General features: G+C 32.2%; 4 protein-coding genes across 4 annotated transcripts; 2 read left to right on the top strand and 2 right to left on the bottom strand.

The window, feature by feature from the left end:
- Positions 1-5,718: 5,718 nt before the first annotated feature.
- LOC112779554 (uncharacterized) lies at positions 5,719-9,254 on the top strand. Its single transcript, XM_025823853.3, has 6 exons — positions 5,719-6,192; positions 6,305-6,437; positions 6,992-7,095; positions 7,271-7,415; positions 7,522-7,662; positions 8,326-9,254. The coding sequence occupies exons 1-6, from the start codon at positions 6,110-6,112 to the stop codon at positions 8,962-8,964; spliced, it is 1,245 nt and encodes a 414-aa protein (XP_025679638.1). The 5' UTR covers positions 5,719-6,109; the 3' UTR covers positions 8,965-9,254.
- Positions 9,255-9,740: 486 nt separating this feature from the next.
- On the top strand, positions 9,741-13,524 carry LOC112776286 (protein ALTERED PHOSPHATE STARVATION RESPONSE 1). Its single transcript, XM_025820383.3, has 4 exons — positions 9,741-11,160; positions 11,405-11,580; positions 11,720-11,943; positions 12,512-13,524. The coding sequence occupies exons 1-4, from the start codon at positions 10,068-10,070 to the stop codon at positions 13,317-13,319; spliced, it is 2,301 nt and encodes a 766-aa protein (XP_025676168.1). The 5' UTR covers positions 9,741-10,067; the 3' UTR covers positions 13,320-13,524.
- Positions 13,525-15,789: 2,265 nt separating this feature from the next.
- Positions 15,790-16,503, bottom strand: LOC112776015 (E3 ubiquitin-protein ligase RSL1-like). Its single transcript, XM_025819965.2, has one exon. The coding sequence runs from the start codon at positions 16,501-16,503 to the stop codon at positions 15,790-15,792; it is 714 nt and encodes a 237-aa protein (XP_025675750.2).
- Positions 16,504-18,622: 2,119 nt separating this feature from the next.
- LOC140181916 (E3 ubiquitin-protein ligase RSL1-like) lies at positions 18,623-19,360 on the bottom strand. Its single transcript, XM_072227610.1, has one exon. The coding sequence runs from the start codon at positions 19,358-19,360 to the stop codon at positions 18,623-18,625; it is 738 nt and encodes a 245-aa protein (XP_072083711.1).
- Between the last annotated feature and the right edge of the window lie 1,976 nt (positions 19,361-21,336).

The following is a 21,336-nucleotide window of genomic DNA, read 5'->3' as shown; positions in this document are numbered from 1 at the left end:
CCTTCCCAATACAATCCCAAACTCAATACACAACACCTCTTGAGTTAGTCTTTTCTGATCTTTGGGGACCCTCAGCACAGCCCAACAAATCCGAATTCAGATATTATGCTTGCTTTGTTGATGCATACAACAGATACACCTGTACCTTTCTTCTACACACCAAAGCCCAAACCTTCACAGCCTTTTGCCAATACAAAGCACTCATTGAAAACAAAACTGGCCAAAGAATCAAGGCCCTCCAAACTGACAATGGAAGAGAGTACATGTCAAACACCTTCAATCAATACCTCGGAGATCAAGAAATACAACACAGACTCACCTGCACTCACACACACCAACAAAATGTTTGTGTGGAGAGAAAGCACAAACACTTGATGGAAACTTCCCTCACCCTCCTGTCACAAGCCTCTCTACTCCTTTTCTTTTGGGATGAGGCTATCCTAACCTCAACCTATCTCATCAATAGACTTCCAACCCCAACACTAAACCTCAAATCTCCCTTAGAGACCCTATTCAACACTATACCAGACTACAACTCCTTAAAAGCCTTCAGTTGTGCCTATTTTTCTTGGCTAACACCATATAACAAACACAAACTAAACCATCAATCCACCAAATGTATCTGCATAGGTTATAGCCCTGACCACAAGGGGTACAAGTGCCTGTCTTCATCAGGCAAAGTCTATATGGCCAGAAACGTTATCTTTAATGAACTTGAATTTTTCTTTCCATCACATCTCTTTTCCTCTAACCCAAAACCAGCAACCTCAAAAACCACACCACCATACACTTACATCTTCAAACCATCCTGCATAGACATTCATGATACACCTTCCACTAATACCAATATTATATCTGATTCATTACAAACTACACATGTTAATGTCACTGACTCTGAGTCTGAAGCTAACATTGTTGATAGTACAGATTCTTTTGACACTCTCCCCTTGTAGATTGAAATTGGGCCTCGTCTACATCCTGCTGTTGTGACTACAGCTCAATCCACACAGTTGTCTCTCAACGCTTACTCCAACAATTCTCTTGCCACTGTACAGAACACACACCACATGCAAACCAGAAGCAAAATTGGTATCACCAAACCACAAATGTTCACTGCTACCCTATCCTCAGATACAGCTTTGGCCACCAATCTCCCAAAGTCCATTGCCCAGGCCCTTACCATCCCACACTAGAGAGAGACCATGCATGAGGAATACTCAGCCTTGATGAAAAACAATACATGGAGGTTAGTGGATCCGCCTCCAAACTTCGCACCGATAGGCTGCAAATGGGTGTTTCGAGTCAAAAGGAACCATGACGGCACAATTCAGAAGTACAAGGCAAGACTTGTGGCAAAGGACTTTCACTAGAAACAGGGAGTTGACTATGACCAGATCTTTAGTCTGATAGTCAGACCTGCAACCATTCGGATCATGCTCAGCATAGCACTTGTAAAAGGCTGGAAAGTACACCAGTTTGACTTCAATAATGCATTCCTCAACGGTGACCTCTATGAAGATGTATATATGCAACAAATAGAAGGCTTCACTTCCCAAAACCCTCATCAAGTATGCAAGTTGCAAATATAACTTTACATCCTCAAACAGGATCCACAAGCCTAGTTTACAAAACTAAGCTCCGTTCTAAACAAGGTTGGCTTTGCAAGCACCAGATCATATGTGTCTCTTTTCACCAAATTCACCTCCTCCTCAGCAACCTACATTCTAGTCTATGTGGATGACATTCTTGTGACTGGCAGTTCGAAATCAGAGATCAACTCCATTATGACTCAGCTACACATCACATTCTCTCTAAAAGCCCTAGGAGAAATGAACTACTTTCTTGGAATTGAAGTGAAGCATAGCAGCAATGGGACAGTAACCTTAAAACAGACAAAGTACATTCAAGACCTTTTCAAAAGAGCTGAGATGAACAATGCCAAACCTATAATCACCCCCATGACATCCTCTCTCAAACTCTCAGCCTTTGGTGATGGTACCTTCAACAATCCCACACTCTATAGACCGATCGTTAGAAGCCTGCAGTATGCTACAATCACAAGACCAGAGATTTTTTTTTTTAGTAAATAAAGTTGCACAATTCCTCCATAACCCTCTTGATTCTCACTGAAAAGTAGTAAAGAAAATTCTTAGGTATCTCTCAGGCATAGCCCAGTATGGTTTAAGGTTCAGAAAATTCAGAACTTTCGGAATTTATGGCTTCTGTGACTTAGATTAGGCTAGTGACATTAACGATAGAAAGTCTACTAATGAATATGGAATCTATCTAGGTCCAAACCTAATGTCCTGGGCCAGCAGAAAATAAACTACAGTCTCAAGAAGCAGTACAAAAGCAAAGTTCACATGCATTGCTGATGCAGTGAATGAGATAATTTGGTTATAAAATTTACTCACTGAGGTCAAAATACCATGCTCCACTAAGGCCATGGTATACTACGACAGCCAAAGCGCCATTCTCCTGTCTGCCAACCCAATTCTGCACAACAAGTCAAAGCACTTTGCCTTCAATCAATCGTTCGTGAGGGATTTTGTTACCAAAAAGGAGCTCTTCATCCAACACATCATAGCACAAGATTAACTTGCAGATACACTCACCAAACTCTTTTTAGCTGCAATGTTTCTCAAATCCAGAAACTTATTCAGAATATTTAAAACAGATCCTTAGGAGGCCCTTGGTTTGAGGGGGTATGTTAGTGTAGCAGATATAAACTCTTTCCCCTTTAACTTGCTGTTAAGTCAGTTATGCCAACTAGGCCCAATTCTATTAAATTCTATTACTCCCTAATTAACCTAAAGTCTCATAAACCATACATTTACTCATCACCTATAAATACCTGCATTGTAAGAAATCCAATTCAATTTTTCAATAACTATTTCAGCTTCTCTCTTTCTCTCTCTCTTTTCAGTTCTTCTACAAAGCTTCTTATACAACCTTATAAAACCTTACCATACTAACATAAGATTCTAACAAAATCACACAATTTTTAAGATAATAATGCAGTTTTTTTTTATTCCACAAATTTAACACCCATTGTATAGTAATATATTAACTACTCCTTCTATTTGGCTTGACTAGCCATAGTCCTCTTATATTTTTTTTCTTAATTAATATGATTTTTTATTTTTTCTTTTCACCCTTTTGGCTGGTAGATGACACCCTGCTTATACTTTTTTTACTTGTCCTTCTATTTTTGTTGTTTGAAAAAAGAAATAAAACTCTCTCTCTCTCTCTCCTCATATTTTTTTCTTTGATATATAATTGGAAGAAAATTTATTTAAATATCTGTTCGCAAGAAAATACTATTTTTCTTATTTTGATATAATTGGAAGAAAATTTATTTAAATATCTTGGTGCGGAAGAATATATATATATATATATATATATATATATATATATATATATATATATATATATATATATATATATATATATAGTGACACATTTGATGATCCATAATTTTGTATGTCCACTATTACAAGGAAACCTAAGATGATGCAGAAAATTAAATTAAAGTTGTCACGCTTTTGATGAGTAGATTATCGGTTATTATATATGGGCATGCATGAATAATGCATGATCATCAGCAGCAGCCTGAGTATACTTGGGAACTAAGCAAAGTAAAAATTAAACAAAGAATATATTATCATAGCAAAACATAGGAATAAGAGAATTTAATAATAAAAAGAAGAAGAAGAAGGTGCAAGTCACCTTGGAGAACAGCTAATATAGATGACTAGATGATGTATAAAATTAAATAAACCATGATAAAGTAGTAAGCATATAATTAATATAAGATACCTTTTCAGCTGGTCACCACGTAAGTTGACTAAGGTTTCCCTCTCAAATAAAGTAGCATTTTTCTCACTTCTACTTTTTCCTTCTCTTAGGGTTTTAGTAGGGTTTAAGCTTTATAATGACTCTTAACATTTTTAAACTTTAATTACGACGAAAATTTATTTCTCATTTTTTCAATTTCATTATGTATGTTGTCTATACGAGGACAATATAACTAAATTTCAATTTAATTCTTAAAATATTTTAATCAATTATAATTTTTTTTATTGTATATCAGGCGATTTTATGATATAATAATTTCAATCATCTTATAATTTCATATTTTACATGTTTAATTTATTTTTTAATTTTATGTGAAATATCAATTTTCACTAGTTTTAAGAATAATTTATTTAAGGTGAAAATTCAGGTGCAATCGACTTCACGTGTAGTTGATAACTGAGAGTCGTTAGATAATTTGACTGATTTGACCAAATTTTTATCTAACGACTCTCAACTATCAACTTCACGTGAAGTCGACTGCACCTGAGTTTTCACCTTTATTTAATTATATACAAAGTAAATTGACGAAGAATAAAAATTGTTGGTTCAATGAATGAATATTATGGTAGATGCCCAACTTGACATGTGAGTTGTGAGTGCCCCCACCATATTTGGCGCCAATTATACGCTAACATAGGAGACAGCATGCAAATAAATGTGCAATCAACTTCAATCTTTGTAACAAAATGGTTGTCATCTAGTTGGAACCCTTTATTGTTATCATCTTACACAACTCAATTATTTTACTCTTTTTTCTTGAGATATGTATTTATTATCTTGTACATTAAGTTAAGATATATTTTTCGGAATATCGAATAAAATGTTAAATTCATCTTATATAAAGTTTACATTTTATTTAATACAAAAAATTTAATTTGATGTAAGAAATTAAAATGATTACTGCATAACACTTTTTTTTTCACCTTGAGTCAAATTGTCAATTTTCTCTGGAGTCACTGCAAAATAAAATTCAGAAGTAAAGATTGATTATTGCTTAATAGTCATCAAATTAAATAATTGAAGAACAACGTATATTTGGACCCCAAATGACAAATATTCTTCCTATCACGAAACCTTAAACACTGGAACAAATTTGTCTTCAATAGGAAGATATTTCATAGTTTAGAAGAAAAAAATGTATTAATAATCTGATCCACTTATAATTAAGATTATTTGCTTAAATCTATCACGAGATACATAAATCTATTATGTTAGTATATAGAGAGAATCAATAAACAGTGATGGAATAAAAGAAGAAAACCTTAAAAGTCAAATAAAATCATACAGAATTAATGAAGAACTGTATAAATTAAAATCCATGCCTAACTTCATGCCAGCAAAGCAATAAAAATGAAAATGATTGATTTTGTAAAATATTATAGGACATTCCCTCCAAATTGACGGATACCTATTTCCTAAAACAGCTATAAATGAAATATTAACAAATTGAAAAGAGAAAAAAAATGTAAGATGAGTAGTTAGTAGTATTTAAGATGGTGAAAACTCAGGTATGATTTGATTAAATTTTTATTTAACGGCTCTCAAATATCAACTTCACCTGAGTTTTCACCATTTAAGATATATCACACAAACAAACTAATCAAATGATATAACATAAGATGAGAAGACACCACATCCAACTCAAAACCTTAAGATGTCAAATAAATAGGTCTTTCATCTTATAAATTCCTCAATCTTCCTTACTTTTTTTTATGTAAGACTAATTTTAACACTTCTCACACTTGTAACATTATCAAATTTATGGGTCATCTTCCTTTTTGGTCTCACAAATCCCTTGTCTTTGTAATTTTCCAATTACACATCCCCATAAAACGAGCGCAAAAAATATATAAAGGGCACACACATTGCGGCACTAACATGAACTTAAATTAATATTACTTTATTACAATTTACAATTAATATCATATTATTTTTTATTATACAAATTCTTCATTGACCAAAAGTCTCCCTTCTCTCTCTTTCTTTCTCTTTCTCTGTGTTCTATAACAGTATTGCACTTCCAATTTTTTTGTTGCTAAATCATTAATCTCAGCTTCCTTGAAATTCCTTGTCTCTTGTATTAGTTCATTCCAATAATCTTTTCTTCTGAGAGAGAGAGATATAATTTCTTTTCTTTACTTTGAGGTATCCTTGAATTCTTATTCTTGGCTTAACCTCAAGTTCATTCTCAGTTTTTACAACCTATTTAACCACACACATAAATTCCCCATTTTTTTTCTTCTTGTTGTAAATGCCATCAGCAACAACTACTTCAGATTCTGGGGGACAAAAAATGTTTCGGTGGTTCTTGAAACCAAGGTTCTACTCAAAATGGTAACTATGTTACTCTGTTTCTGTTGCTGTTTCTGTGTCTTCTTTTTATTATTGGAACATTCATTTTGTTGTTTTTTAATTATAATTTTGTTTTGTTGATTATTATGGTTAGCTTGACGTACGTGAAGTTCATAAGGACGAGGCTAGAGAGTGTACAAAAGAAGAGGAATGCGGTTCATAGGATTATGAAGAGTGACATTGCAGAGCTTCTCAGGAATGGACATTATTATGATGCTTATAAAAGGGTAATTTCGTCATTTCACTTTGTTGAAAATTTTCATGCTTGAGAGTTAAGAGTACCATACGTTTCCATTCAAATGAAGTTTAATTTAAGGTGAATTATATGATAAAGATGTGAGTTTACAGATTTTTCTTTTTATGAGATGAAAGAGAGATTAAAAAAGGTAGGATTCACACTTTGAATAGCAATAAAATAATAAAAAATAACTATAAAAAAAATTATTTTCTCTCTCTATACCACTTCAATCTGTATAGTAGAGTGTCCCTTTAAAATGTGGAATCATGTTGAAGCCATATTTAAAAGGTGTTGAGTTGAATGGTTAGTTAGTCTTTAAAGTTGAGTTAATTATCGGTGGGTGAAGACTCACATGAAGTTGTCTTCATATAAAATTGATAGTTTAGATCCGTTAGATGATTTGACAAATTTAATTAAATTGTCAATTAATAGTTTTTGACTATCAACTTCACATATGCAAGTGAGTTTTCACCTTATCATTGAGAGTTTTTTTTTTTATGATGAAAAAGGTGAGTTGAAATGTTTGTTTGAACTTGATGGCAGGTTGAAGGGCTTGTATTGGAGCAAAATATGTTATTTTGTTATGAACTTGTTGCACAATTCATTGGATGCATATCAGATCATGTTCAAGACTTAACTAAGCAGAGGTATGTTTCTCAATAATATGACCTACTATAATATTCAGATTTTGGTTTCTTTTATAATAATTGTATGTTTCTTTTGGGTCTTTACAAGAAAATACAATTATTATTTAAATCAGATGAAGACCTATTGATATTTAATAAAGGATTTTTATAATATTTTTTTAATCTTCTTAAACAGTATTTGCCCTGATGAATGCAAAGAAGCTGTTCCATCATTGATATATGCTGCAGCAAGAATTTCTGATCTTCCAGAATTGCGTGACCTCAGAACAATGTTTACAGATAAATTTGGAAATTCTCTTGAACCTTATACAAGTAAAGAGGTAAGTGTAGCACATAATTAAATCATATGTATCCTTGATTACTAATAACAAAGTTTCCTGAACATATATTTGTATCTGACTCTTAAATTTAACTACTTTTCTATAGTTAATTGAGAAGTTGAAGAAAGATCCTCCTTCTAGAGAAATGAAGATTCAATTATTGCATGAAATAGCACAAGAGTTCTCTATAGAGTGGGATAGCAAAGCTTTGGAGCAAAGGCTTTCTAGACAGCCATCATTGTATGAAGTAAGTCCTCACATTAACTTGTCTTACTATTCAATGTCCCAACAAAATTGATATATCACAAAACTAATGTATCTTTATATAAATGATGTCAAGATATTAACATTTTAAATGTCTCAATTTTGTATATCAATCTAATATTCTTTAATGGACGGATATAATATAAATTTGAACTAATAATCAAAAGAAATGGGTATGAAAATCGAACCAATCACTGAGTCGGTAGACTGAGAAGTTTAAAGGTCTAAAAGTTCAATGGGAGTCGAACTCGATATGATAAAATAATGTATATATGTATAAAATATAATTTTAACAAAAATATTTTTTGTGTTTATTTATTTTCAACTGATTAATCACTAAAAATCGATCAATTTGATTGGTTTATTTTCATTCCTAATCGGTTTGTTGATAACGAATTTTTACACGAAATTAAACCATTTTAGTAACTGTTTTGATTAACTCATTTGAATAGGCCGATTCAATCCCATTTTCATAATTATGGTCAAAAGTTTACTAGCATATTTTAGTCTAAAAAAATAGAGGTTGTTTATGAACTATTTTTTCCACTTTATATTAACACATGAGATTTGTAGAATTGTATAAATGTAGAAAGCATAAAATTTGTTGAGGCTCAAAATTTGTATGAAATCATGCTTTATTTTGCAGGAGAGGCCTAAACCTGAAAAAACAGAGAAGCAAGTTGGTGTGGAAAAAGAGCACAAAAAAGAAACAGACTATAATGCATCATCACAAGAAGGAATCAAAGAATTCAATGATGAACAATGGAGGCAGCAAATCAGCAGTGACGACGACGACGATTCTAGCACCGATATGTCATCGGTCCACGGCCGAAAGCCGAGTTCTAGCTCCCTCGGAAGCATATCCGAGGATGACACAGAAATCATCAGTAACAAGAAACCTTATTGGCTTGTTCCTCCTCCTTACCTCAAACAAAGAACTAACAAAGGCGAAATCAATTCAAATTCAAAGAAGAAAACAAGGACAGATTCGGAACCAAACCATGAGGATCAAGCTCCAAGATCATCATCAAGGAGCAGAAACATGATGAAATCAAGAGCAACAGAGGATAACATTATTGATTCTGAATCTTCCAAGAACAGAAGATCATATGTAAGAGGAACATCTCTTCCTCCTAGACCAACAAACTCATCATCAGTTGAAGAAACATCAAGAGGGCATGGAAGATCAATTTCAATGGATTCTGAAGTGAAGAGTATTGTGCATCCTAATCTACCTGATTATGATGATTTGGCAGCTCGTCTTAGAGCTCTCAGAGGAACATAAACAGAAAGAAACAGCTATAGAAGAGTATAGGTACAATTATACCTTAGTTATCTTATCCAAGATATATTATTTGTATTTATACAAGAATTTGAAATTTATTATTATTATTATTATTTCTTTTATGTTGCATTGGTTGATTGTCATAGGATATATGCTACTCTATTATCTAAATCTAGGATTTAAATCTACATTCAATTGTAGACTTGTATTAGTCTTACATACTTACATTATAGGGTCAATGTTTATGTGTGTACATTAAGAATCTTAGTATTGGATTATGTTGAAGAAAATGCTTAGAAATCTTCTTAAATCTTAATTGAATTGAACCCAAATTCTTTTAACTAATTAATTAAATTGACAACTACTTGCTAGTTTATTGAGTATACGTGTTCGTTAGTCAAAACAAGGTACGTGTTCGTTAGTTTTGATGGTCATAATATTTTCGTTTTTTTTATAAATATTTTTATAATTATACTACGTGTAGATCAAAATCAGCCACTAAAATCAATCATTAGTATAAAATATATAAATACATATTGAAAATATATTAGTAAATGATTTTAGTGGTTAATTTTAGTGTACAAATAACATTTTAGATATTTTACGAGAGTTACTGATACTCTACACAAAAGTGAAAACAAAAAATCCAAGGCCTAAAATTTAAACTCAATAAAAATATTATTTAAAAAAAAAATTGATTACATAATGAATCTTAGAATGGACGGCATTTATTTTGAATGAAAATTATAATAATGTGAAAACTAAGAACGTAAGAGGAGTTTGGTTGATATACGTCAGTTATACGAGTTTGTTAGTTATTGAAGAAAACAACACAAAACAAAACGCACTTTCTAGCACTCTCCGCTTCATTCCCCTGTCTTTACTCTCAAATCCTAGGTTGCACAAAAACGACACCGTTTCGTTGCCTTAACGCACAAGTCGTCGTTGATGTGCGCCACCTCTTTCACTCGGTCTTCACTTTAACACTTTTTCCTCCAAAAGCCAGATTCCTTCTTCAATAACAGCCACTCAATGTTCCATTCTCTTTACAAATTCCCACACTTTTCTTCACTAATCGCAAGAATTAGAATCAGAAGAAGAGGATGGGTTGCTCCCAATCCAAGATTGAGAACGAAGAAGCGGTGGCACGATGCAAGGAACGGAAACACTTCATGAAACTCGCCGTTTCCGCCAGGAACGCCTTCGCCGCCGCGCACTCCGCCTATGCCACGTCGCTCAAGGGCGCCGGCGCCGCACTCACTGATTTCGCACAGGGAGAGGTCGTTGATCCTCAATTTCCCCCTTCTGCTGCCGCAGCCGCCGCCGCGATTCCTGCTATTGCGGCGGTTAATGATATCAAGCCGCCACCTCCGCCGCCTAGCCTCGCAGAGCAGCCGCAGCCTCTCCAGCGTGCAACTACCATGCCGGAGAAGATGATCAAAGACGAATCGAAGCGGGCAGGGTCGAAGAAGCAGGTTATCAAAGAGGAAGAAGGTGCGGATGGTGATGATGAGATTGAATTGGAGAACAATGAAGGGAATTTGAGAACGAGGAGGAGAAGAAATAATCGAACAATTGAGGAGAAGAATCAGCATCATGATCGTAAGCATGATCATGATCATGGTCATGGTCATGTTCATGCTTTGCAGCACACACAGCAAACCGCTGCTATGGAGTATTTCTTTCCATCAGTGGAGAATGTGCCAGGAACAAGCTTGAAGGATTCAGAGGAAGTTTCAGGAGAAGAACAACAAGAAGAGAATCATCACCATCATCATCATCATCATAACAACAATAATAATAATCATAAAATGAGTAAGGATGAGAGGATTCATAATCATAGGAAGGTGTTTGTTGAAGAGAAAGGACATGGAGAAATAGATGATGATGAGGATGTTGATGGCATTGATGATGATGAGCCTGTACCTCCTTTACCGGACGAGGAAGCGGTAGCCCTGCCTCCTGCGCCAGAGGCTATGGCTATGGCCACGACATCATCATCGAAAGCATTGAAGAAGGTGAAGATTGTGCCTCCGGTGGAGGCAAAGAGGAACGGGAAGCAGGGAGTTAATATGATGCAGGTCTTTACTGAATTGGATGATCATTTTCTGAAGGCTTCAGAGAGTGCTCATGAAGTTTCCAAGATGCTCGAGGCCACTCGCCTCCATTATCACTCCAATTTTGCTGATAATAGAGGTAAAAGAGTGATAATGGCTTTTCTCTGCTTCAATTTTGTATTGTATTTGAGTAATTATGCTGATGATTACTTTAACAAATTAATTTTTTAAGTGCCTTTTGCTTTAAGTAACTGATATTTATGCTGCTGGTGATTGGTATTGTCACTATTGTGGTATGTGGTGATTACATTAGTTCATAGGTCATGTAGTGATATTGGTTACCAAACATGTTTTGAATTGTTATTATGCCTCGGTTTTTGCAGGACATATTGATCACGCTGCAAAGGTGATGCGAGTTATTACATGGAATCGGTCCTTTAGAGGAATACCGAATTTGGATGAAGGAAAAGATGATGTTGACTTAGAAGAACACGAAACTCATGCTACCGTCTTGGACAAATTGCTAGCATGGGAAAAGAAACTTTATGATGAAGTTAAGGTATGGGATTTTTATTTTTTACTGTTAGCTATTTATTGTAAGTTGTCACAGTTTCTGCAAGAAGATTCACGTATGTATCAAATTATGCTGCAAATTTCTGTTTATCTTCTCTGAAATTTGCTGCGGAATATTTTGATAGGCTGGTGAACTAATGAAATATGAGTACCAAAAGAAGGTTGCCATGCTTAATAAGCTGAAAAATAGAGGTTCTAACACTGAAGCATTAGAGAAAGCAAAAGCAGCCGTTAGTCATTTACATACAAGATACATTGTAGATATGCAAGCCTTGGATTCCACGGTCTCAGAGATTAGCCGGCTACGCGATCAGCAGTTGTACCCAAGACTTGTTCAGCTTGTTGATGGGTGAGTTATAATAATTAGGGTTCAAAATTACAAATAGATAATCTTGTGGCTATGTGGAAGTGTTTTGAAATTTAGTTCAGCCATGTAGTATGACTATGTTATGGTTGCTTATCACATCAGACATTTCTTGATGAATCGCTTTGTGCTATGGAAGCTTTAAAATTACAAAGGAAAACGATAAGCTTTACTTTCTGAAGATCAACAGTAAATTTGTCCTTACTTGGTCCCAAATTTCCCAAATATTACAATTTTCTGTAACTGTCCCTTTTTTTTAAGGTCCTTTACTTAGGTATTGTTCTTTTTCTAAAGTTGGCTTGTGTATTGTGGCAGGAGGATTTGAACTTTGAAAATGAACCTTATAAAACTGATGGCAGTTTATTCCTGTCACTAATGCTTTTTGAACTTTGAAAATGAATCTTAAAAAATTGTCTCTGTCATATTTGTATTGTTTTATTTTAGGAAGTGCATCTTTCTTAAGTAAAAGTGCTATAGCTCAAATCTGTGTCTTCACAAACTGATGAACTTAGTCAAAAACTCTGCTGATATTGATGGTTTTGTTGAACTGCAGGATGGCCACCATGTGGGGAATCATGCAATTCCACCATGAGAATCAATCGAGTATTGTGACGGCATTGAGATTGCTGGACATTTCCCAGTCTCCAACTGAAACAAGCGAACAACATTATGAGCGTACACAGCAGCTATGTGCTGTTGTGCAACAGTGGCAGGCACACTTTGAGAAGCTAATGATTCACCAAAGGGAATACATAAAGGCTCTAAACAGTTGGTTAAAACAAAATCTTATCCCAATTGAGAGCAATCTGAAGGAGAAGGTTTCTTCGCCACAAAGAGTTAGAAAACCCCCAATACATAGTCTTCTCATAGCATGGCAAGATCATCTAGAGAAACTGCCTGATGAGGTTGCTAGGACGGCCATAACCAACTTCGCTGCCGTGATAGAAACTATCTGTCAGCATCAAGAAGAGGAACTAGCTTTGAAGAGGAAATGTGAGGAGACACGTAAGGAGCTTATGCGCAAAAAACGGCAATTCGAAGACTGGTATCGCAAATATATGGAAAAGAAAATACCGGAGGACTTTGATCCGGAGAGGACAGAAGCTAATAATCCTGATGAGGCTGTTATAAACCGGAAGTTTCTGGTTGATCAAGTAGAGAAGAGATTGGAGGATGAGGAAGAAGCTTATGCAAGGCAGTGCCTACAGGTTAGGCAGAAATCATTGGGAAGTCTCAAAAATCGGTTGCCAGAGCTTTTCAGGGCCATGTCGAATTTTTCGCACGAATGTGCTAAAATGTATAGTGAATTACGGTCCATAACCCAAAACCAAGGTTTAGGCCAGAGGTCATCTGAGAATTAGTTTGTGTTGAAGAATAGTTTTTGGGGGAATGGTAAATTATACTTAAATTGGTTGTATCATACATATACATAATGGATACTACACTAATACACTTGTTCTTGATCAGGGTGTTGACACAGTGATATAGAAATACAAAGATTAAATTATCATGTAATTGCACAGTTTACAAATTTAATGGATTGATGTGCATTCTATAGTGTGAAAATCTCAATTTTTTTATCTACAGTTATTTCATAACACCTCTGTTCAATCTGTGTCAGGATCTTGCAGCGATCTCACATTTTTCAGTTTCCTGAGAAAGATAAAGGGGATTTGAATCTGATGAATCTGATGCCTTTTCGAAATCAATATCAATCAGTAATTTTCCTGCTTTGAATTGATGAGTGCTTCAACTATAGAGAGCTGTGTCTGCATCAATTGAAGCTTATAAAAGTTTTCACTATTTGTTAACTTCTTCACAACCATAGCCTTATAAAACTTTTCAACTATAATCGGTGACATTGATAACAAATAGTTATACTATGATCTTTGCCATTTTCTCTACATGGAGATTTCAAACTGAGCAACAGAAGAATCTTCTCCTTCTATCTTTCATTTCGTTGTTCAATTTCATCCTGGATATTGGAAACAAAAAAGCAGTTAGATATTGGAAAAGTTTTCATGAATTTTAATAAGAAAATAAGACTAGAAATGTTGAATTCTTGCACGGTAGTATATATATATAGGAGCCAAACTATGATATCTTTCTTGTCCTGCTTTATCCCATATGTCAAATTTCACTGTAGCTTCAGGTAATGATAATAGTTCTATGGAATCCGCTATCTCTAGATAAATATGGAGAGACTATACTATTTGAACTATAATTCGTTGGCAATGCTACAATTGGTTCCTATTTTAGAAGATATTGAGTCTACATCGAAATTTTGACTTCTAATAGATACAAAGTAATATGAAATTGAACACTACTAACGATAATGCACTCGCTATATATTTTGTAAAAAGAAAAAAAAACAATATGAAAAATTTCTTCTTACTAACTCTATAAGATGATGGAAATAAGGATATTGTTATTGTTATTCAATTACAATTCTAGAGACGTATATATATAGTATCTTTATGCTATAACTTCAACGAATAAGAATAAAATTTTTCAACAAAAACTCCTTACTAAATATTTTGAATTCTCTCCTATTAAAACTCATTTATTTTACTTCCTAAAATTACTCTTATCCTTCCTTTATTTTCACAATTTTTCACTTCGCTCACAATTTGAAATCTACTCAAATTTTGGACGATCAAAGTATAGTATTTGTATTCTCATGCCTAACATGGAACAACATTTAACAATTCCAAACAGTGTTAGAACTTACTTTCTGACACTACTTTAGTCAGCATGTCTGCGAAATTTTTATCTGTGTATACTTTTACAAGAGAAATGTTACCTTTCTCTATAACATCACCCACGAAGTGATATCTTACATTAATATGCTTGATACGAGTATGATGAACCTGATTTTTAGCCAAATGAATTGCACTTTGACTATTATAACTCAGATTCACGCAATCTTACTGAAACCCCAAATCATCTAGAAGACCCCTTAGCCACAATATATTTTTCACCCCTTTTGCTACTGTCATGTACTCAACCTCTGTAGTAAATAGTATCGCGGTAGCTTGTAACATCGATCGCTAACTAATTAGAGCACCTTATATTTTATATACATAACCAGTCGTAGAAAGAGATGATGTCATTCGAGTTATAACACATTAACAATATATACATGTTTCTATTTGAGATTTTTGAGATTTGATAAATTGGATTATTAAAATAATATAATATGCTTCAATAGGGGTTGGATTAGTGAAATTTTTAGTGGATAAAAATGCTACTCCACAAAGCTTCCTCTGGTATGAAATGTACTATTTACAAATAAACATGTATTTTTTATTGCTTTCGGAAAAACCTTTATTGGCATTAGTTTCTTTTTGTTATAAAATGACTTTTAATTATTATGACACTTATGTAAATAGCAGATCAAACTTCTCTAAAATAAAATAGCTAGTAAAGTGAAAAAGCAAAAATTTAATTATCTTTAAATTAAGATAATAAAATTTATATATAATAAAAATTATAATTTAATAATAATTAAATTCTTATTTTATAATTTTATCAATATTTTCACAATTTTTTTACGCAACAACTCATATATACTCATGTATATGATCGGTTGAAACTTTTGTAGCATACAAATCCATATATATGACCCTCATCATTAACCCACTCTCTTAGAACAAAATAACATTATATCAGCACATGTAGAATCATAAGCAAAAGACCAACTTTAAATAAAAACTCAAATGAGTTCTTGTTGAATAATTTGTATCAGACTGGTTAATATAATTTCAACCAGTAAGGCCTAATATGTGAAACGATTGACTAGATAAAAAAAGGTATTTCAGTTTATTACTTCTATTCAATTCCACATCCTAATAAGTAAAGGAAAGTCTCTCCACACCTACACATCATGTGACTGCACCCACCAGTTTTCTCAACATAGAATTTGCAATTAGGGCACCTCTGCCATTGCATTTTCTTCGCCAATTCCATCAGCATAACATCCTCCTTTTCCATCCTGTCTTTGTTACGACTCTGAAACTTCTTGCACCTGATTCCATGGTGCCAAGCAACCTTGCACTCTGCACAAAACATTCTATCACAATGAGGACACTTAAATTTTCTTGCCAATTTTCTGCACACACCATCATCGATCATGAGCGCAGAACAGTCCTTAAAGGGACAATAGAATTTGTCATCCTCAGGTATCCCGGCTTCACACAATAATTTTCCCCACAGATCGAAAACCTTCTTTGGAAGAATATTGCGGCAATCCTCCACATTCAAATCACGGTCCATGCAAATCGGACAAGGAATTTTAACGCGATGAACCTCTGAGGAAACGTGCTTTACCATGCAAGTTGTACAGAATGAGTGGTTGCAACTGATTGTGGTAAAAGATTCCTTTTTTGTTTTGGTCTCGGTGCAGATTCTGCAAAAGAATGGTTCACTATTGGTGTTGGTGTTGAAGGAATCGACATTCTCCGTTTTGGAGATCTTTCTTCGTTTTCTAACGAGATTAGTGTTTGGGGATTTAGGGTTTTTGTTTGAACTAGAGACCTTAGTCATTGTGTGGATCCAATTGCTTCTTTCACTTATTTTTCTATGACGATAGTAAGTGGGGTTTAGGTTTTTTATAATTGTTTTCAGGATTGGTAAATCGTTATTTTTAATGAGATTTGAAAATTATTTACACAGATTTGAATTTAATTTATAAATTAATTTATTTTTTATTTACTTAGTTAGGACTAACAATAATTAAGGAAGGATATAGGAGTGTGCATGGTCCGCTTCGACTCGAAGATCCGGCCCGACCTCAAATACTTTAGGGGTTATTTTGGTGTGATTTCATCGGGTTTATGGTCGGGTAAGGGTCTCAAAAATAGACCCGTTCATTATTTCGGGTCGGGTCCGGGTCATAACTCGGGTCACCCGAAATCGGCCCGGTGGCCCGGTCATCATACACAATTAATATTTTGTGTTATTAGTGATGGATGATGGCTATTCTTATGTGGAATTTAAGTATTATAAACCTTAATATTTTGTGGTATTAGTTATTATAAGACTATAAGTTAATGTTTTATGTTTAAAATGCATAAGATTTTAGACTAATGCATAATATTGTATTATTTATATTGATTTAAATATTTGGTGTTATTAGACAATATTAGTATTGATTATGGTTATGCTTTAATTTTAAAAAAGAGTTGGTTCTTGTTATATTTTTCTAAGTAAATTTTACCATGTCAAATAATGGTTGGAGTCTTGAAATTTTGGATATTTTCACATGCTAGCTTATAAGAAGGTATCAAGGTAATGTAATGTTAATGGCCCGGTTTTCACCCGATTTTTACCCGGTATAATCGTGGCCCAAAAGTGTATAAGTTTCATCGGGTCTAGGACCAGATTCGAAACTAAAAAATAGGCCCGGTATATATTTCGGGTCGGGTCTGTGCCACATCAAACCTAGTTTTACCCGACCCATGCACACCCCTAGAAGGATTTACACATATAAATTTAAATTTTATTTAAATTTTCAATCATATCTTTTTTATAGGTTGAAAATCTCCTAAGTCTTAATTCTAATTTTATCTGTATTTTTAAAATTTATCGTACTTATAACAAATCAATATTTTTAATTAAATACAATGTTTAATCATTTTATATTTTATAAACTTACTAATAAAATAAAATATATAAAATTAAGTTCATATTATAATTAAAGCAATATATATATATATATATATATATATATATATATATTATCTCATTCCAGTTATAACTCATTAACAATATATACATGTTTCTATTTGAAATTTTTGAGATTTGATAAATTGGATTATTAAAATAATATAATATGCTTCAATAAGGGTTGGATTAGTGAAATTTTTAGTGGATAAAATGCTACTCCACAAAGCTTCCTCTGGTATGAAATGTACTATTTACAAATAAACATGTATTTTTTATTGCTTTCGGAAAAGCCTTTATTGGCATTAGTTTCTTTTTGTTATAAAATGACTTTTAATTATTATGACACTTATGTAAATAGCAGATCAAACTTCTCTAAAATAAAATAGTTAGTAAAATGAAAAAGTAAAAATTTAATTATTTTTAAATTAAAATAATAAAATTTATATATAATAAAAATTATAAATTTAATAATAATTAAACCTTATTTTATAATTTTATCAATATTTTCTCAATTTGTTTACGCAAAATCTCGTATATATGACCACAAAGGTTGCCGTTGAAACTTTTGTAGCTTATAAATCCATATATATGACCCTAATCATTAACCCACTTTCTTAGAACAAAATAACACAAATATAAGTAACATTATATCAGCACATGTAGAATCATAAGCAAAAGACCAAATTTAAATAAAAACTCAAATCAGTTCTTGTTGGAGTTAATATAATTCTAACCATTACGGCCTAATATGTGAAACGATTCACTTGATAAAAAAATAAAAATATTTAATTTAAAAGATATAAAAATAAATAATTTTTTAAAAAATAAATTAAACAAAATTTAGACAACAACTCATAAACCCTATAGAATTGGCGTTCAGTTTATCACTTCTATTAAATGATGAGTGTTAGGAGTCCGTAACTTTTGTGTTTTATAATTATCAATTGGTCATCGATAGTATTTTTAATTTTTTTTTTTTATGATTAAGTTCCGCATCCTAATTTCTACAAGAGCATTTATTGTAAGTAATTCCACATACGTAACAGAAAATCTCTCCACACCTACATATCATGGATGGGCACCCATCACTTTTCTCAACGTAGAAGTTGCAATTAGGGCACCTCTGCCAACTCTGTTTCTTCGCCAACCCCATCAGCATAACATCCTCCTTCTCCATCCTGTCTTTGTTACGACTCTGAAACTCCTTGCACCTGATTCCATGGTGCCAAGCAACCTTGCACTCTGCACAAAACATTCTATCACAATGAGGACACTTAAATTTTCTGGCCAATTTTCTGCCATTGTGGTCACCGTCATCGATCATGAGCGCAGAACAGTCCTTAAAGGGACAATAGAATTTGTCAGTCTCAGGTATCCCGGCTTCGCACAATAATTTTTCCCACAGATCGAGAACCTTCTTTGGAAGAATATTGCGGCATTCCTCGACGTTCAAATAACGGTCCACGCAAATTGGACAATGAATTTTAACGCGATGAACCTGTGAGGAAACGTGCTTTACCATGCAAGTTGTACAGAATGAGTGGTTACAACTGATTGTGGTAAAAGATTCCTTTTTTGTTTTGGTCTCGATGCAGATTTTGCAAAAGAATGGTTCACTATTGGTGTTGGTGTTGGAGGAATCGACATTCTCCGTTTTGGCGATCTTTCTTCGTTTTCTAACAGGATTAGTGTTTTGGGATTTAGAGTTTTTGTTTGAACTAGAGACCTTAGTCATTGTGTGGATCCAATTGCTTCTTTCACTTATTTTTCTACGACGATAGTAAGTGGGGTGTAGGGTTTTTATAATTGATTTTAGGATTGGTAAATCGTTATTTTTAATGAGATTTGAAAATTATTTACACAGATTTGAATTTAATTTATAAATTATTTTATTTTTTATTTACTTAGTTAGGACTAACAATAATTAAGGAAGGATCTACACATATAAGTTTAAATTTTATTTAAATTTTCAATCATATCTTTTTTTATAGGTTGAAAATCTCCTAAGTCTTAATTCTAATTTTATCTGTATTCTTAAAGTTTATCGTACTTATAACAAATCAATTTTTTTAATTAAATACAATGTTTAATATTTTATATTTTATAAATTTACTAATAAAATAAAATATATAAAATTAAGTTCATATTATAATTAAAGCAATAAAATCATGATAAAATCCATGTTGAAATTGCAAAAATGAAGAAATGTATAATAATTTTTAACTACATATTATAATATATTCATAAAGAGAGTAGATTGGATAAAATTAAGGTTAAATTCGCACCTGACTCTTCAATCTGACCCACTAGCGCTTTGAATTGGATTGACAACTCTTTTTTTTTGTACGAATTGGGTCAGATGCTTAGTATGGTTAAATTATTAGTTAAAATTAAATTAAATGATTATATATAGTTAAAAAATTTCGCATCGGATATTTTTATTCTCAAAATTTTTTTATTATATTGAGATCTCTAAACTTTATAAAAATAAGACATATAGGTTTTTGCGTTATATTTTTGAGAATCTATTTGTCCAAATAAAAATAACAGACTTAACTAAAATAGGGATTTATATGTCTTACTTATATAAAGTTTAGGAACTTCAATATAATAAATTTTTTATTGAAACGAAAATATCCAATATAAAATTTTCAGAGACTTATTTAAGTATCTAATCTAAATTAAATTTGAATTTGTTTTTCTTTTACCCTTTTATTTTTCTTCCTTTTCTTTACGGTTAAATTAAGAGTTTTTTATTTTATTTTATTAAGATCAGAGATTTGTTATCTATACTCCTTCCTTTTTCTGATAATAAAATGCGTATAGTAAAAATAATAAATGTATTTTTTAAAAAGAAAAAGTATACACGGTAAAGTGTATTTACTATTAAAAAATGGTATAAATATTTTCTTTATATCTTCATATACTTAAATCAAATCAATCTAGTCACCCAAAAAAAAAATCAAATCAATCTAAGGTGGAAGTTTTAAGAGTAATTTTTTTGAATTTTAATTTATAACAAGTAGTAGTATTAATATCTGATACAATTTTTAAAATCAAATTGTAACTTTTTAAAAAATTATTTAAAAACTTATAAAAAAGTTAAAAAAATAATTTCTCTTATAATAAATTTTTTTATCATATTTCTTTTAAAATAAGTACTTTTAGAACTAAAAATTTAAATATAAAATAATTTATTTATAAATTATTATTAATATAATTATTTATTGTTTAAACTATTTTTTTAAAAAGAATTTAATTAAGCTGTTTATTCATGGACCTAAATCCAAATAATGAAATTGATAAATTGATTATCTTTAGTTGTTGTAATAAGAATTTTCGATAGCAGGCTAAGAGAATATTAAAAAAAAGTTTTATAGAAAAGATAAATTTGTATAATATAATATTATTAAAAATTTTATAATCTTATCTCTTTTTTCGAAAACTCTAAGTTGCGATAATAATATAAGGGTTAATTGATACATATAACTGTATTTTGAAGTGTGATAGAGAAAGAGGAAAATTAAACTTTTTCATTTTTAATAGCCAAAAGCTTTTCATTAAGATTTCTTGAATTTTGAAATTTTCTCTAGAAAATATCTAAATAAAAAATATAGATAGACAATAAAAATATTAAATAATTTACTAGTGTGCGGATAATTATTCTAATATTAAGATTGAGGTGAATTGGGCCAATTTTAAGATTTATTA

The sequence above is a fragment of the Arachis hypogaea genome, chromosome 19, assembly GCF_003086295.3.
Source record: "Arachis hypogaea cultivar Tifrunner chromosome 19, arahy.Tifrunner.gnm2.J5K5, whole genome shotgun sequence".
NCBI lineage: Eukaryota > Viridiplantae > Streptophyta > Magnoliopsida > Fabales > Fabaceae > Arachis > Arachis hypogaea.
The sequence above is the reverse complement of the archived record's forward strand: the minus strand, read 5'-3'. Positions and strand labels throughout refer to the sequence as shown.